This window comes from Oryzias latipes, chromosome 1 (genome assembly GCF_053564925.1).
Source record: "Oryzias latipes strain Hd-rR chromosome 1, Olatipes_Hd-rR_3.1".
In the NCBI taxonomy this organism is placed as follows: Eukaryota; Metazoa; Chordata; class Actinopteri; order Beloniformes; family Adrianichthyidae; genus Oryzias; species Oryzias latipes.
The window spans coordinates 8,441,150-8,458,603 of record NC_136237.1 but is presented as its reverse complement, the minus strand read 5'-3'; the positions used below and the strand labels follow the sequence as shown (position 1 = coordinate 8,458,603).

General features: G+C 44.9%; 1 protein-coding gene across 2 annotated transcripts; it reads right to left on the bottom strand.

The window, feature by feature from the left end:
• Nucleotides 1-48: 48 nt before the first annotated feature.
• bmerb1 (bMERB domain containing 1) lies at nucleotides 49-17,175 on the bottom strand. Of its 2 annotated transcripts, XM_078930293.1 has the most exons (7): nucleotides 16,692-17,175; nucleotides 13,077-13,088; nucleotides 7,279-7,390; nucleotides 6,112-6,185; nucleotides 3,242-3,356; nucleotides 2,192-2,274; nucleotides 1,508-2,106 (listed from the first exon to the last, which is right to left on the bottom strand). In XM_078930293.1, the coding sequence occupies exons 1-7, from the start codon at nucleotides 16,993-16,995 to the stop codon at nucleotides 1,991-1,993; spliced, it is 816 nt and encodes a 271-aa protein (XP_078786419.1). In that variant the 5' UTR covers nucleotides 16,996-17,175; the 3' UTR covers nucleotides 1,508-1,990. The 2 variants fall into 2 exon arrangements, with proteins under 2 accessions (XP_004066252.1, XP_078786419.1); XM_004066204.5 differs by lacking the exons at nucleotides 13,077-13,088; nucleotides 16,692-17,175 and adding an exon at nucleotides 9,991-10,272 and having other exon boundaries at nucleotides 49-2,106; nucleotides 7,279-7,399.
• Nucleotides 17,176-17,454: the final 279 nt, after the last annotated feature.

The following is a 17,454-nucleotide window of genomic DNA, read 5'->3' as shown; positions in this document are numbered from 1 at the left end:
CGTTTGCTTCCTCCGCCTTTCTCTGAAAAATGCAGAACACACGTGGAGTCCAGAAAAATGCTCCTTTATTTAAACGTACACTTCATGTACAGTAGTGTCGGCTTATGCATACTTGTTCAACACTCATCATCAAGATCTCTAAAAATGTACCACGACTACAGAACGTGAAGGGAACGGGACGGCGAGACGGCCTGTTGGGCCGTGACACGCAAACACGCGGCGTCCATGCAGGCTGTGGGAGCTGCGTTTAGTCATAAAAACAGGCTAAATTCAGAGAATATTCGTATGCTTATATACTGATGACATCAGACCTCCACTCTTCATCTGCAGCGAGTTGAAGGGGGAGGATCCTCAGGATGACGGACGGCTGCAGCGTTGGTATTTACAGGCAATGAAATGTTGGCTTGTTCCTGTGGACTGGAAAAGGGGAAAGAGGCTGATGAATGAAACCGGGGGGGGGGGGGGGGGGGGGGGGGCTATCCAGGATTGCAGCAGTTTGACATTGAGGACATTTTTTTCATCTGAATGATTTGGGTTTCTTCTCAGCAGCATCTGCAGCAGCGGTCAAGACGTTTACACATTTCAAGGTTACTCCAAACATGTTTGATCTCGTAAAATCTTTCCTCACATTCAGAGTTGGTGGTTTAATTTGAACTGATGGTCAAAAACCAGCCTGATTTAAAGTAAAGGTAGACTTTGCTCGGCTTTGTGGGCTGTTAAAAATATTGTCGTTTATTTATTTATTTTTTAAAGCCTGTGGGTTTCTGGAATTTCTCTTTCCCCCTGCAGATGAACCAGTAACAGTTTTGTATCCAAAGAACAGCCACAGCCAACTTCCACCAGAAGAGATGTGACTGCAATACTGTAGAGGCAGAACAGTTTTTCAAAATAAAAGCATGCAAACATTTGAGCAGAGCACATCCTCCTCATTTTCCTGATGGGTCACATGTATTCTGGTTCACTTTCTGTAACAATGAATTAAAACTCAATGTTTAGTTTGATCTGACAGGTTTAATTCTGTGGTACGTAAACTAAACATTTGCATAAGTTGCTTGATGGGAGACCGTCTTATAAAATGAGTTAAAATAATTATTTCCTCCGTGACCTAAATGTGAGAACAAATGTTTTTTTGTCGCCGTTTCTCTCGGACTTCACCTTGTGGCCTTTTGGCCCTCTTGTTCTACAGAAACATCTGCAATGAGTTAAACTTTTAAGGAGTTTAAAGAAAGTAGAACATTTGTATCAACATCGAGTCACACTAAACTTCAGTCTTTAGCTCTCCTTTAATGTTTTTAAACCCCATTGATGAATACGCAGTAAAACTCCTAAAGAATGAATATTTAGCAGCTTTTTTTTTTCTCTATTGGATCATTTTCTTATTTTTGTCCAGACAAAGCCGACCTCTGAGGCCTGGAGGGAAAAAATTCAAGGAAAAATATAAAGGAAATCTTCAGTCTAATTTTATGCCAACCTGAACTTGAAGAAACTACCTATTTTTTATTTATTATTTTATTGGGGTAAAATGGGACCAAAAATAAGCCTTTTTTTTTCTTTTCTGATTTCCTCAACCACAGATGATTGGCTGAAGATCCAGACTCTTTGCTGCTCGTGTCTGTTGCTTTATTCTTTATCTTTTATAGCCTCCTGAGTTTGCCTGGACACGCTTGGACTGGAATGATCCACATTCTTGCCATAGTTTGCATTGAACCACCTTCTTGGAGGTGCCTTTTTTTGTCTCACATCTGTGTTCCTTTTTGTTAAATTGCAGCAAAAGAAACTCATTAAGATTTTCCTCAACCAGCATTTTATCTCCACACGTCTTATTGATGCAATTTAGAAAAGGTGCACTCTGGAGTGATGCTGCTTCATCTTTGTGGGTTACTGACTCCGTCTGCGCTGATCTTCTAAGGAGATTCAGGGACAAACTCTTCCGGCTGCAGTTTTGATTGACAGGGTCGTGTTATGTGAGGGTCGGGACGCGGAGCAGCGGTTACATCACAGCGCACTGGGTGGCGCCGCAGCAGTCCTTAATGATGGCCACTGACTTGGTGATGGAAGGTTTATTGGGAGGAGGCTCTGGGATTTGTCTCTTGACCTTCGGAGGATCTGGTGTTGAGAAAAGACGAGAGCGTTTTACGAGGAGAAGCCCGTAAATCCTCCCACTCGCTCTGGCCAGGAAGGCATCACTTACTCTGTGCGACTTTGAGCTTCTCCTCCAGAGGCCTGAGCTTCAGCCGGAGGAACTCGGCCATCTCTTTGTCCTCCTCCTGCTCCCTGCAACAGAACCAAACTCATGGAATCATCAGGAAGGTGTCAACTGTCATCCTCCTGATCTGTAGTGTTTACTGACGACGCTTGGGGATGGGTGTGACTCATGCATAACACAGGCATTGCTTCCAGAGCTTTGAAGCCAAGTGGAGCATCGTGAAGATGCAGAAGCTGAACAGGTAACCATGATCTGAACCTGGGAGAAGTTTGCAGATTTCCCAGGAAGCTTAGAGCCTCGCTGAACCTCTGTGATGAACAGCTGACATCCCCACTAGACCGTGAGTCCTCTGCTTCTGAAAAGAGCTCCAGCACTGCGTGAGGCTAAAGAACGCAGCTCAGAGCTTCACCAGTTGGACTCTGGGCCCTCTGAGAAGGAGCCTCACATTTCTGAAAACACGGCAGGCTGTTTGACTGAAATGACTGATGATAAATGAAAAGGAAACGGCAGCATTTTCCTGCTATACTTTTCCTGCTTCAGGACTGAAACACTCAAAATTCATCCCATTTTTATTGTGCAACATGAGGATTTCTTACTTCTTTTTTTTAATATATATTCTGTTCTGCAGTAGAAGACATCTGGAAGCCAAAGTTGAGGATTTGATGGCCTTCATGCTGTGAGAATTTATACATGAAAGGATCAGTAAAGAGCTTCAGCTTCATCTGTCGGATGAGTTCAGGCCTGGATACAGACGGGACCAGCACTCCTGAAAAATATATTTTCCTTGGAATACGTTGATAGTCTGTGCTCTGTTCACTCCGACTTTGCAGAGTTTATCTGTGTTGTGTGTGTGTGTGGTCTTTCTCCATATCTGTTCAGACATTTTTGAACCTCAGCATCACAAACACAACAGCAGTCTTGGCAATTAAAATCATTAAATTAATGCCAACTTAGCCCTGCATTTCCATGGTTTCCTGAAAGCGCGCTTCCTCGTACAGATGATAACCGTCAGCCTTCCGGATGCCAGACCCGTACCTCAGTCTCTCCACCTCTGCATCATCCACCAGAAAATCCCTCTTCTGCACCAGCTTGTGGATCTTCAGGATCAACTCCTCTTCTCGCTGACGCTGCTTTTTGGTTTTCTCTTTCTCTGGAAGAAAAGAAGAAATAATGTTAGAAAATCTGCACAGACATCAAATGTTTTCTCCGCACCAAGTGAGGCATCAGATGCAGAACTCTGAGCTTCCTGATGCTGACTAATCTTCTTTGTAAGGTCAGCTGACTCAGACCTGAACCTTCAGCCTCCTTCGCTGAATTATTCACAACTCATGAGTTTCTATTTTCATGAAATCCCTGATTTCTGTTGTTGGGAAGCAAAAAAATGCATTTGCTTCACTTCACCTTCAGCCTTTTCTAAAAATATACTCAGTAGGATGCGCATTTGCAGCAGCTGCAGAGCCAGGCTGTGCTGAAAATGACAAGCAAAGGGTGGCATGCTCAGTGTGTGTGTGTGTGTGGGGGGGTCTGGAGCTGGACACTTTGTCCTGCATGGAAGAAGTTGCATGTCATAGGAACACCTTCCCACCCCCAGCTATGGAGCAGCTTTCAAAGCGTCCAACACTCATATCCCCCTCTGTGTGGATCTTCCACCACCAGAATAAAATTGTTGGGGTTTTTTTTCTCCAACCATTGATGATGTACAACTAAAAGGATTTAGAATAACAGAGGCAAAATGTACTTCCACGATAAGAACTGATGCAAAAAAAGCATACACACGAAAAAAAATCTGAAATGTAGATAAAGTAAATCTTAATCTTAGATGGTCAGGAGCTCCACATCTAGGCAGATCTCTTCATCCCCAGCATAAAAACACTCGATTCAGAGAAAATGTCTTTATGTTATTGACTGTTATTTTCCACTGGTGGGCTTCAGGCCCTCGGAAGACGTTGGACACGTTTGTGTCAACATCATTACTAAATGATCGCTGCAGAACAGGAACTGAACCTTCGATCCTCTGTTCACAGGTCAACCGCTCTACCTCTGCACTGTCATCTCAGAGCAACATCTGCTCCTGGACGACGTTCGTTTCAGGGACGGCCGTGTGTGTTTGTACAGGACGCTGCCGCCCAGACGGTACAGGTTCCTCTGAGCAGCTGTGGATCTCTCTCCTACAGAGCTTTATTCAAAGAATCCCACATTTAGAATCGGCCGCGCCTTCTGCCAGGCTGTCAGAAGGTTGAGTTATTTTCTCCACACTGTGGGGTTGTAAAATCGGTGTTTTGGATGTCACTGACGTGTCGGCTTGTCCTTGAACACGACACCGGCCTTTCCTGCGCGCGCTGACGTGAGGCACCAATGCCCCAGGAGGGGGTGGCTCCTGCCACTGACGGGGCTGCACACCGCCTCAGGGGTGATCCGCATCAGCATTGTGCTGCTGCTCTAACATCTGCACACAAGCAGGGGTCTGTTCTGGAGGACAAATGCGAACGGGAAAGCATCCGGCCGGGAACAAACAGTAATTTCCTGGAGCTGCAGATGTTACAGACTGTTTCTTGTCTTTTAAATGATGGTGCACCCATGAAAGAACCCTCAAACGAACCCATAAAATCTATGTAATTGGGCTAAAAACTGCCAGCACACTAAAACAAATGTCCTTTCTCTTTGATTCCTTATTTTAAAACATTTCTTTTGCGAAAACAAAAATACCTTCATTTCAGTGTCTTTAGGAGTTTTTCCTTACCTCTAAGGGCAAGGATACCAGTATAGTTTAGTCAGTTTGTTAGTTCATTTCAGTATTTTCCTAGTGAACTCTTTGTATTCGTGATCCCTTTGAGTTCATGTTTTACTTCGAAGCCCATCAAGACGACTGTTGTTGTGATTTTGGGCTATACAAATAAAATTGAATTGAGAAGTTTGAAAAGTGCTTTTGTTCCTAAATACGTGTTTAGTTTGCTGATGATGCGTTTTCCGACAGAAGGATCCTTGGGAGTGACTTCAATGGCTTCAGGGGGAACCTTTACGATAGTCTACAAAGCATCAGAGCCCCTCCCTTAACCCTAGAGCCCTATTGCCGGGTGATTTTCACCCGACCAAAACTATTTACATGAATTTCAACATGTCGCGTGTCGAGGAGTCTGTGCCTTCACCAGGGAAGTCTCACATGTCCCATGAATGGGTGGACCAAAGATCAAGTTTCTAGTATCATTTTTTTGTATATTTTAGGATTTCTCGCAAATTCCTAATTTTTCAGTAATTTTTGAGCATGTTTTTAGGAACTTCCCACTTTTTTCTTTGTTATACATACCACAGGTGAAAATAAAAGAAAATCACTCTAATTGTCATGTTTTCATCTATTTTTTTAAAGACAAGTACTTTTTGTTGCGTATATTATATGGGGTAAAAATTACCTGGCAAAAGTGATGTCGTACTTTTTATAGCGAAAGTGTTAACTACATACATTTTATGTGTTTTCCACGTATGAAGTTTCGGTATTTTGTGATTCATGCCTGATATTCGTCACTCATAAGTGTTTCTTGCGTCCGTCATGTCCATCAAGGGTTTCGGCCGATGGGTCTTTAGGTGAAATTGGTGTTGAGTTCTTCGAAAATTTTTGGTTGGTTAAGAATTACTCAGCTATGTTGATTGTGTGCAATTATTATGTATGCAAGTGTGCATGATTTTTGCAATGCATGCACATATTTGTGGCTTTTCAGACTTTTCACAGATGTACCACAGACGAATAACTTTTATATTAGGTATGCGCCCCACATATCACGTTACAATTATGTAATTGATGCATGCATCACTAATGAATTGCATATAAACAGCACAATAATCATGCACGGTTCACGTTCTACGCTGTGGGACGTGGCCTTGAGATGTGGCTGAGCGCACAGTGGCTGTACCTGGTACTGCGACGATCTGTCTCAGCTCCTTCTTCATACTCATGATGTCTTTGCAGAGCTGAATGTCATCCATCCTGGAAGAAAGAGGGACAGAGCGATAAGAGCCGGATATTTTTAGCTCACGCCTTTCGGGATATCTGATGGAAATGACACCTGACCGGCCTGCAGGGAGTCATGAGACAAAAGCAAACATGGCTGATGGACACAACTCATGAGGTGAAGACGTTTTCAGGGGAAACTGTGCAGTACAGCCATCAGTATTGCCATGTAGCCTCCTTCTCTCAGCTATCTGAAATTTTCAATAGATAAAAAAGTAATCATTTCAAAGAAATTGTTGAGGGAAGACTCTTGTCCCTCTTTTGCACATTAAGTCTTCATTGATTTAGGAGAAAAATACAAAGTCCATCTTCTCGCTAAGGCGACTTTAATGTCTCGACCTCGAGAACCCCACCCACACATCATCACCATGTGACGGTGGAGCGGTGGCAGCGACTGCACACTTAATTCTGCATGTGATGGATCACACCAGTGACTCATCCTCAGCCTCCTCCTCCTGCTCCCTGCTCCACTGGTTTACACCTCCCTCCCTTCTTACTTCACAAACCTTTCTCCTTGTTCTGTTTTTTTCTGAACCTTTGTGTACTCTTAATACACAATCCAGAATCAACTGTCATGCCTAAGTTGGGCCCCGCTAGGTGTCTGCCTTTGGATGTACCCATCCTCTATCCCCCGAAAGGGGCTCCAGCGACCCTGGGACAGAGTGAGCCTATCAACAGGCTGCCTGGGATTTAGTGTAAAAGGTTAGAATGTGCATCCATTTAATGGAAGGGGATTTATTTGCTGCTTTGTGGAAACACAGAAAGTGTGTCCAGCGTAGACATGGCAGAAAGACAGACCGCCGCTCTGTAATCCCTAAGGCGGGGGCTGGTAAGAAGCCAGGCGGCTTATCATGGTGACTCATTCACCCGGCCTGGGAATGTTCAACGTTTGCTCTTGTGTATCTGAGCGGCTCCGTGCCTAAAGGAAGGGAGCCCAAAAGGAGGGAGCGATGGGTGTCTGTGCTGTGCGTCAAAACAGTGTCACCATGGCAACATGACAAACCACAGCACAGATGGACGCCCTCTCCGCTATCGTACTGTTATGGTTCAACGACGCCGTGTCACTCACATGAAGCGGAGCTCGGACTCTCTGCGCACCAGGACCTCCCGCAGGCGCTGGATGCGGACCATCTCCACCTCGATCTCCTCTGGAGACATGGTGCTTTCTGCCATGGACACGTCTGAGTGACCTGAAAGGCAGACGGGGCAGGGACATCAGGAAAAACAGAGCAGGTACATCTGTGCTTTAGACCACCCATTCTGACTTTTACATCCTGAGACCATCTAGTGACAGGAGTCAGTGAAACATGAAGGAGAACGGTAGATGTGACGTTTGAAGATCTGAGTAGAAGTCACCGTGTTGGAGAGCTAACCCTTAAATCCAGGAGCATACATTCGAGGTTCCAGAAGATGGAGGTCATTGTTGATGTTGGCGATGAGGAGAAAACATCCATCCATCTACTTCTGCTCATTCAGGACCGGGCAGCAGTCTAAGCTAAGATGACCCGACTTTCCCTTTCCCTGGCCACTTCCTCCAGCTCCCCAGGGGTGACCCTGAGGTGTTCCCTGCCCAGCCAAGAGATGTAACCTCACCAGCGTGTCAAGGGTGGAGGCCCCGGAGAAAACACTGTCAGTTTATCTGCTGAAACACCGCAGCCACTGACCACAACATCAGCCAACCGCTTAACGCTCTGATCAATGCTGCGACCACTGAGGAAGCTCCAGCGTGGAGCAGCAGCTGCAGAGGAGCTCCTAAAAGTGGCAGTCCAGAGCGGTCTGTGGCATGGTTTGTCAGGAGTTCTCTTAAAGTTCGGTTTCTTCTCTATGGTTTCTAGTTGAATCTAGAATTAAGTTCGAAATCCTCCTGCTAGCCTCTAAGGCCTTACATGGTATGGCCCCGTCCTATATTAAAGACCTCATAGTGCCCCACCACCCAAACAGAGCTCACAAAATGCAGCAGGGCTTGTGGTTCCCGAATTTCTAAAAGTACAGTTGGAGGTAGAGCCTTTAGCCACCAAGTGTTGTTTTATGGAATAAGCTCCCAGCTCGTGGAAGAGAGGCCGAGACAGTTTCTACATAAATAAAACGAATTGAACGGGATACAAATGCAGGCTCAGTATACAGATTGCTTTAATTTAAACTTCTTTTGAAAACCACATATTATAATTAAAAATATGACTTCATATATTAAAATTTGAGGAAGAAATTAATCAAAAACTCCAAAGGAATTTTTTTGTAAGAAAGTTATAGTTTCCAGCAGGATTTGATGCCTGCATTCGTCAGGCCTCTTTTTTTTTTTTTTTTAATCTTCTGAATGATGAGCTTCATTCTTGTGAGCCGGACTTCTCTGTCGTAATAGGATAACTCAAACATACGGAAGATCAGGGACTTTTTCAAAGGCCTGTCATCGTTTACACGCACATCAAAAATAGATCTGAGCTCTAGAGCAAAATTCCACAAACCTTTGTAACTTATTGCAGATCTGATCCAGGGCCTGAAACAGAAACATTTTACAGCAGCAGCTGGAAGGGCTCCCCATCCTGCAAAGGCTCCGTCTATGGATGCCCATCACGGACAGAAGTCCGCACAGCTAGAGTCAAATTTTTGGAGGGCTAACTGTGTTGAAATAGTGAGCGAGTGTGTTGACAATCCATGCAAAGACAAAATATGTGTAATGAAACTGCTTTTTCTACCATGTTCTCATAGACTCAGTGTGTGGCAATAAATCCTCGGCTGAGTGTTCAATTATCCAAAAACATCCGAGGGGATGAAGAGCTGAGAGGTCTCTTTTCAAAGTGTGTTTGAAGTGGTTCCAGATGGCGGTGAGGTCTGTCGGTATCCCTGTGATGACCAGCCTGCTCTAATACAATCGGTTCAGTCAGGATCCTGCAGGCTGGAGAGTCTGGACTGTATCTGCTGGAGCTGAACAGCAGGGAAATGTCAGCATCTGCGAAGACCCCCTCCTGCAGTCGTGCAGTCGACCACAAACACACACCCAGAGGAATCTGAAGGCTGTGCTTCAGCATGTGTGAACGTCAGGCTGCAGTGGACAAGCTTTCTCTTTCATGAGCGTACGTTTTTTGCAGCAATGAGAAGACTAAAACCTGGATCCGAAATGTTTCCCTTCTCACGAGGATGGGGCATCGGGGGTGTTTACATCTTTGACCCCCTCCGGGGGGGCAAAAGTACTAGTTAAGAAAGAAAAACACTGATCCTGCATCCGACTGCTGAACTTTGAAGGAACAACTGCAGTCCAGAAATGGATCAGAACGGAAGATTTAATTTAGGCATTCTCTACGTTAAAACACTTTGTGGTCCAGGAACCGGTTTCCTTTTACCAAACCTCAGCCTGAACGTTGCTCATGGAAACCACAACTGAGGACATCAACAGAAAGTTGAATTTTTGGTGGATTGTAAATCTGACTTTCAGACCTCGAAGTTTAGCCAGAAAAAGAGTTCAGCAGCATTTCTGCTTTTTTTTGTTGCTAATTTAAGTATTTATGCAAATCTCACATTGTTTTTTTTACCAAAACAATCGAAATATTAATATCTCAAATAGAAAGTCTGTTCAGATTTTTTTACATTGATCCAGGGAGCACAGTGAGATTGGGGGGGTTGATGGGCCTCTCAGCAGCAGGCAGCGGCACTGAGGCATTTCTGAGTCACACTTTAACCATTTCAGTGCCGACAGCTGACTCGGTTCCGTCTGAACTGCACCGGGCTGACCTGACCGGCCGGTCCCGGCCGGATCAGAAGGGGCCCCGTGCTGCCTTAAGCTCACCTTTGTCTGTTGTCCACGCGGTTTCCGACACGGCACCGTAGCTCCTGAGCGCGCTCTCCGTGTCCGAGATAGATTTCTTCAGCTCCATGTTGCGCGAGCGCACACCGGGGAGTCGAACCTGCACGAACCCGAACCGTTTCCTGCGTCCGCCCCTCCGGATTACGCGCTTTCACCCTGAGAGGAGCGAGGGGATCCGCTGAGCATCTTTGCACGAGCTTCCAGACCTGAAGGATGGAGAAGATGCACGGAGCATGCGCAAAGCGCACATCCATGGGAGGACCAGGAGACGTCCAGAGATGAAAGTAAAGGAAAAGCCACGCAGTAAACGCAATACAGAGGACGGATGTCCTGGTTTTACTGTTAATTATCCTGTTGATGCGTTTTTGTAATCGTTTCCCCTTGCATTAGAAATACATTTTTGCACATATTTGTGACAGAATCACAAACGAAACTGTTCTATTAATAGAAATGTAATAGTCTAGAGACAACAGAAAAAACGGGACAGGAGAGTATCCAAAAACTCCACCTCAGCTCGATGAGCTACTACAAACTTTTATTACTGAGGCAGATATTTAAAAATATATACATTATTAAAAGTATTACTAGACCGAGTGTAAAAAGGTAAAGAGGAAAAACAAAAATACATTTGGAGCACCATTTGAAGTTGTCTGATTTATATTTTAAAACTCGTGAAATCAGGCGTACATTAAAAAAAGGTGCATATTCTGGCATTTTCGGGCATTCAAAAATGTTTCAAATGAATTTATTAGAGACTGGTGTGCAGAATCAGAGACATGAGAATGAAAGGATTTTATTGCTCATCTCCAGAATAAAGACAACAAACAGATGGTGGGTCTATGCACTCCACTGGATTCTCATCATATACTCAGGGGGAAAAAATATGATGCTGTAAAACTCCCTTCAGGAGTATGATTTTTACAAATAGTTGCTAAAAAAAAGGCTCAACTTCAGGAAAAATGTAAATAAAAACAAATGGTTTCGATCATATCATCAAATGGTTCAGTTCATCACCTTTGCTCATTTTGAGTTTACTGGCAGCAACATATCTTAGAAAAGTTCATTCGGTGATGCATGTCCCCATAACTAACACTAATATCTCTTTAGTTATCAGAACGGAACCAGCCCCCCCCTGATCTTACAGACATTTTTTTCTTACCTGCAGCGGAGAACAAGCAGGTAAGTGCGTCTCCTCTTTATCCTCAGGACATGGAGTCCACGAAATCCCTTTTTTTGTTTGTCTCTGTTGCTTTTTAACAAGCTCTGGGTCAGGGAAGACGGTTATCTCTTTTACATCACAGGCAGAACTTTAAGCTGAATTTCTGAGCAGTGATTTCAAAATTCGTAGCGTTACATAATCTCTTTTCGGTGCAGAACTGTTTGAGGACATCTCGAGCATCCAGGAGGGTTTTAGTCCTCTGAAGACCTGTTGTTAGAGAGAGGAGTTCACATTTTATCTCTCCTGAACCAACATTTTCTGCCCCATCCAAACTTTTCATGACTACAGCTGCCTTCAGAATATTTTGAATAAAGTCATAACTATGTCTGATGCATCTTTATGGGACAAGCGGGAAATTGCATGTTGTTTTCTGCTGCCGATAGATGTAAATGACGGTCAGTTGATGTTTTTATTGATTTCCTGCCCTCACACATTTACTGTCGTTTCCTTGTTTTCTATTCTTCACATCAGTGCTTTGCATCCATCCTCTCTTCCTGCCCTGCATGTCTGTCTTTGCAGCACCTAAAAAGGGCAGCTATTCTGTGCATAACAGTCCTGCAGTCTCCATGATAAAAATCTAAAAATATAACTTTAATTGTCAAAAGAAAGAAGCTCTCTCTTTTGGTTGTTATAACCCTTTAACAAAACTACCAAGAAAAAAAAATAAATGAAAAAAAGTTCTTTTCTCTATTTCTTTGTTGCCTGGAGTGAGTCATACAATGGTTTTTGTAAAGGTTTTATTAGAATGTTTGGTTGAATATTTACTAAAAAGGGACAGTAGGGGTGTAACTATTTATATTCCTTCAATCCAACCAGATCGATCAGTCTGAGACAAGTTGTGAATAAAATTGACCTGTGCCATTATAAAATGGATTCAGTACCCGCAATGTTCAGGACCCAGGTATTTATCTCTGAGTCACACTAGTTACATTTTGGGCCAAAGATGTCCAGGATCGATTTTAGGTCAGTCAGATCAAATGGGACTCTTTAAAATGATCCAATATCAACTATGAAATATAATCTCAACCACAAATGATGACATGAATTGAACCTAAGGGACAGAGTTTCTGTTTTTCTCACATCCTCACCTCGACTTTCACTTTTCAAACCTCACATTTGCTCTTTGATGTTCCTGCGTGTTTCTGTCCTTCACTTTTTTCAATCTTCTCATGATCATCATCAACAAGCTTCTCTCAAATAAATATAAGGAATGGCTTTCCTTTTGACTATTATCATTATTTTCTGCTTTTTATGGTGTTGTGTTGGACTGCTGTAATTTTAAAACCTATGCATGACCCCAGTGTGGATCTTCTGTGTGATTCATGTCTGGAATCCTCTCAGTGTTTCTGAAAGTTAAACATCAAAAGTTCTGCGTCCGATTTTTGTATTTAACCTTTGTATACCAGATAAGCTATTAAGAACATGTTCTTATTTACGACAACGACATGGAAAGTGGAGAAAAAGTTTGGTTAGGCCTCTTGGTGATCTTTTCCGTCTATTGTTTTGTGCTCATCTCTCCGTCCTGAAGTGTCTGCCCTCTTGCACTTGGTGATGTCAGAAGTCTGAACTCTGTCTCCCCCTCTGGTCACCGGCGTGAGCAGTCCCCAGAATTCTAACCACACTACAGCTCCCAGCATCCCCAGTGCACACTTCCTGGATGCGGCACACCTGATGCTATACATTCATGAACCACAGCACACTTAACCCTTGTGCTATCTTAGATGATCCCACCCTTACATTGACATGTTCTCCCTACCATGATAAAGGTGGAAAAAGGTGGAAAGATTTCATGTAATCCATGGACACCAGTGAAGGTCACAAATCATTGGAGAAAAAAGATTCAGAGCACTGTCTAGTGGGTCTAGATGACCCAACTCCCAACGTTAAAGTGCCTAGGATAGCACAAGGGTTAAGCACTTCACTGTGCAGTGCAAAGTATTCCTTGTGCCACTTTAGCTTCTTTACCGAGCGTTATATTTGGACCTGGTCTTCTGACCCTGACTCTGTTTGCCTGCCCCAACCCTCGCTTGGATTTTGACCGCTCTGTCCCTCCTCTAATGATCTCATGCCTGCTATTGATCGCTGCCTGCCTGACTCTGATTTAGCTTTGTGGACTTTTAGCTGAGCTGCATTTGGATCCAGCCACCTGCTTGTTCCTGCGACAGGTGAACTCTGCTCTTCCGGTTTGACAGCTCCAACCTGAATTCACTCTACCTGATGGTTTTTCACAGATCAAAAGCGTAAGACGTGTGCATTTGTGTTGACTTCAGTAGTTTCTCAATAAAAAAAAAATAAAAAAACAGGCATTTCAACAGAGAACTTTATTTTATTCTAGATTCCATCTGCAATAGTGAAAAAAGTACCAGGAAACGCCAAAAGCAGCGTCACACTCTCTTTGTGAGATCCAAACGTTTATTAGACATGCTTAGTGTTAAAAGCACAAAGAGTTTAGTCACTGATGAGACAAAATGATCCATGAATGTTTTCACAGATCCTTCAGTTCCAGTGTAAGTCACCAGCTTTCATTGACAAACTCTCAGCCTCACATCACGGACACTTCAAATCCAGTTTAGGTATGAAAAGATTTATAGTTTATACTGTTTTAAGAACACCAACACACTGTCATCTGATCCATAAATATACAAGCCTTCTGAGGCATTTTAAATATTATAAAGCAGCGTGAACTCCTCCTGTCCTCAAGAGCTACCTGTACCAGAAACCCGATGAGCAGACAAACTGAGGACCAACGGTGCAAAGTGCTCAACCGCTGCAGCCGCTCTCAAACCGCCTTTGACTGTATATGAGAAGTGGACTGAGTGACGCCACACCTTGTGATCCAAACAGGAAGTACCTTCTAACTCCAAGAAGCAGAAATCCCACAGACTTCTATTGAGAAACAAGCAGCTGTTACTCGATCATTCTGATGCCTTTATCTAAACCCAAAAAAAATTTTTCGTGGTGCTTTTTTCTTTTCTTTATTGCAACTTATTCAAGTTACAAACTGACCAATCAGATGCCCCAGTAGAAGCATGTGGTGCCTGGTGGCCCCCACCTCCAACGTATGAGTGACAGATTTAGTGGAAAGGGTGTGAACACCAAACAAGCTCACTCCTGATTGGCGACAGTAGCTGCCATATAAATGGTGAGTCAGACTACTCAGACCAATCACTGTCGACTGGCTCCAACATGGCGACGTCCGTATTGTGGAATAATGGCGACTGAATTGAATTTGTTTCGCTGGAGCCAGAAGTAAGGCATTTTCTAAGGGTGACGTCACAGCTGCTCAGTCCAGTTCTCTCTTATGCAGTCAATGGATGGAGCCAAAGGGCCATCGAAGCGCTCACATCTACGCAAACTTTCTGAAGTTAAACGCCAGAGATTAGCTTCCCGTCATGGGCTTCTTAAGCCCATGAGAAACATCAGTCCTCACAACCAGCTGCAGATGTCTCTATAGATCATTCCAGGATTTCCAGGAATCTTCAGCTGATCACAAATGACAATCTGGTCAGGAAAAATCATGATAAATCATGATTTAGCACCTGTCTTTGATCTTTTTTCATAAACAGTTTGGCTCCAATATGTTTGTTCAGCAGCAGGAAGAAGATGCATCTTTACAATCAGACTTCTGTCGCAGATTACATCGGATAAACTTCTTGGCCAGTCAGGACCGGTCCAAACCCCTTGCCCAGCCACCTATGTCCAGTTTCAACGCTCAGGGAAAACATTGGCTGTGCTACGGTTTGGGTTCGGACGCGGCAGCTGCCTCGGCTTTGCCTTTGTCGAGTTGCGCCTTGTCTCCTTCGGGCTGGAAGATCCATGCCAGGGCGGCAGCGGCTGTTCCGTCACCGGTCTGACGGGAGAAGCAGAGGAAGGTGGCCCAAACGAAGGCGCAGCAGCCGGTGAAGGTGGTCCGCATGTACAGAGGCACCAGAGCAAAGTTCAGAAGCTGAAACACACAATTTCCGATGTCAGTTTTCCCACGGCCAAGATAAGCCAGAACAATGGTGTCACCCAAAGGAAGGCAAGACTCTAAAAGAGTGGACTTTGAGGTTTAGACCTGCACAGGTTAATATTTACCTGCATGAACGGCCAGAATGTCAGCCCTGTCTGAAGAGAAAGAAAGCATCATCGTTTCATTCAGATCAGTCACAGATTTAAAACTCAGAGGTGACTTTACAATAGAAACTGATGAGAGCATCGGTTTGTGAAGGTTAACAGTCCACTTTCCTGTTAGACCACATGACAGCGCTGGGAGATCCAGGAAGACGCTTCAGCTCTGACTCACCTTATAGGTGTTCAGGAACTTTTCTCTCCAGTCCTCCATGATGTCATCCTTCCCCTCCAAGAAGCTGACGCCTGATTGACACAGAAACCAGACCTTTTTAACTGACATTAATGGTTGAATGGTTTAAGCATTTCGTGCTTTAAGCATCAACATCCACGAAAAGAGAATTAAGGCTTTGATGTAGAAATGTCTGAACCTTTTTCTGCTTTGAAACGAAACACAATGGTATTGTTACACATTTACAACAACTGTCTCCCACTTTCGATTAACAGATCTCAAGATTGAACCTTCAACAACAGGAGGTGTAACACAGATTCATCTGGAAAAAAAGAAAAAAAGAAACTCGCTACATAAATGAGCAGATAATTAAATGCTGTTGGGTTTACGGCGCTGAAGTATAAGAGCCAGGAGGACAAACTCACTGAAGGATGGTGCTGGTAAATACAGGGCACATCCTGTCTCAATGTCAATCCCCTCCTCTGGTGGAAGCAGGGGTAAACACTGCTGTGACAAACCCTTAACATCCGAGACAAATTGTTGCATAAACTGCAAAAAGGATTTTTAAAAACCTCTTAGAAACGGTTGTGAAGCGATTGTCCCAACTGGAGCCAGGTCAGTTCTTTTTAACAGCCCCCGTGGTTCTTCTGGAGGGTCTCCTGGTTCTGGGTTAAATGATGGTCCGTGGCGATTGTTACCGTAGAAACTAAAAATAACAATCAATTAGACTGGATGGTCGTTTGATTGAATAGGACCATGTTGTCCACCTGAATCGTGTAGGGGGCGCCACAGCGAACCAGCTTTCACTGATTTACACACTGCAGTTTGGCAGAGATTTTTATGCCGGATGCCCTTCCTGACTCAACCCTGTGTTTTATACAGGGTGGGACCGGTAGGAGGGGGGGGGGGGGTGTTGTGGCTACTCTAGGCTTCAACAAGAGCAAATGTGCCAGCGCGCAGGAAGGGATGCTTCAGCTGGGCTGTGGTACAGTGGGCCGGCACTGAGGTTTTGAGTCCAGCTTGGTTCTCTGTATGAAATAATAAAGCCAGGAAAAGGTAGTTCAAGGTCACCCCCCCCCCCCCCCCCCCCCCAATCACAGTCAGCTGACTCGGTGACCGCTGCTGCTGGAGCGTGGGAGGGACCTGCGGGCTCCACCTGTCCTGACGGGCGCGCGCACGCACCTGTGTAAAAGACGCTGGTGGCCAGCGGCGCCGCCGCCGTCTGGTCCAGCAGCACCTTCCTCAGCAGCATCCCGGCGGAGGTCCCCGGAAACCTCCGCTCCAGAAAGCGCATCCAGAAGAAGTTGAAGTTCCCGTGGAAGGTGAAGGCGACCACGGCCACGTTGCGCGTCTGCTTCCAGTCCACGTCCTGCCCCCGAGAGAACCACTGGTGGACGAAGTCCCCCCCGGCGAACAGGCAGCCGTACAGAGACACGTTGGTGATCCAGGGGAACCGGCGGACGTGCCTGAGAAACGCCTCCCCCATCACCCCCCCTCACGGAAAAACTCGTAGAATTCCAGCGGTGGGAGGGGTCTCCTCACCCGCTCACCACGCGTGTCCGTCCGACACGCGGACGGACGACTCCAGGCAGACGAAGGAGATTTCACGCAGGAAAGGAGCGCTGTCAAACTGAAGGACTCCTACACCCCCGATCCACAGCCTGCGTGCTTTACGTCTGCATACGTCACTCACTTACGCCCTCCTCACTAGAGCAGGCGGAATGGGCGGGGCTTGCTGTATATAAAGATGAATAGACGCGAGTTTGTGGCCTTCCGGACAGTAAATCCTTCTTCTGCCCTTTCCTAGCCTCCTCAGACAAGAGCACAAGCCCCTTCCATAAGCAGATGTAAAACCTTTGACCTTTATTTTACTTGTAACCCTTGTGCTGTCCTAGGCACTTTAACATTGGGAGCTGGGTCATCTAGACCCACTAGACAGTGCGCT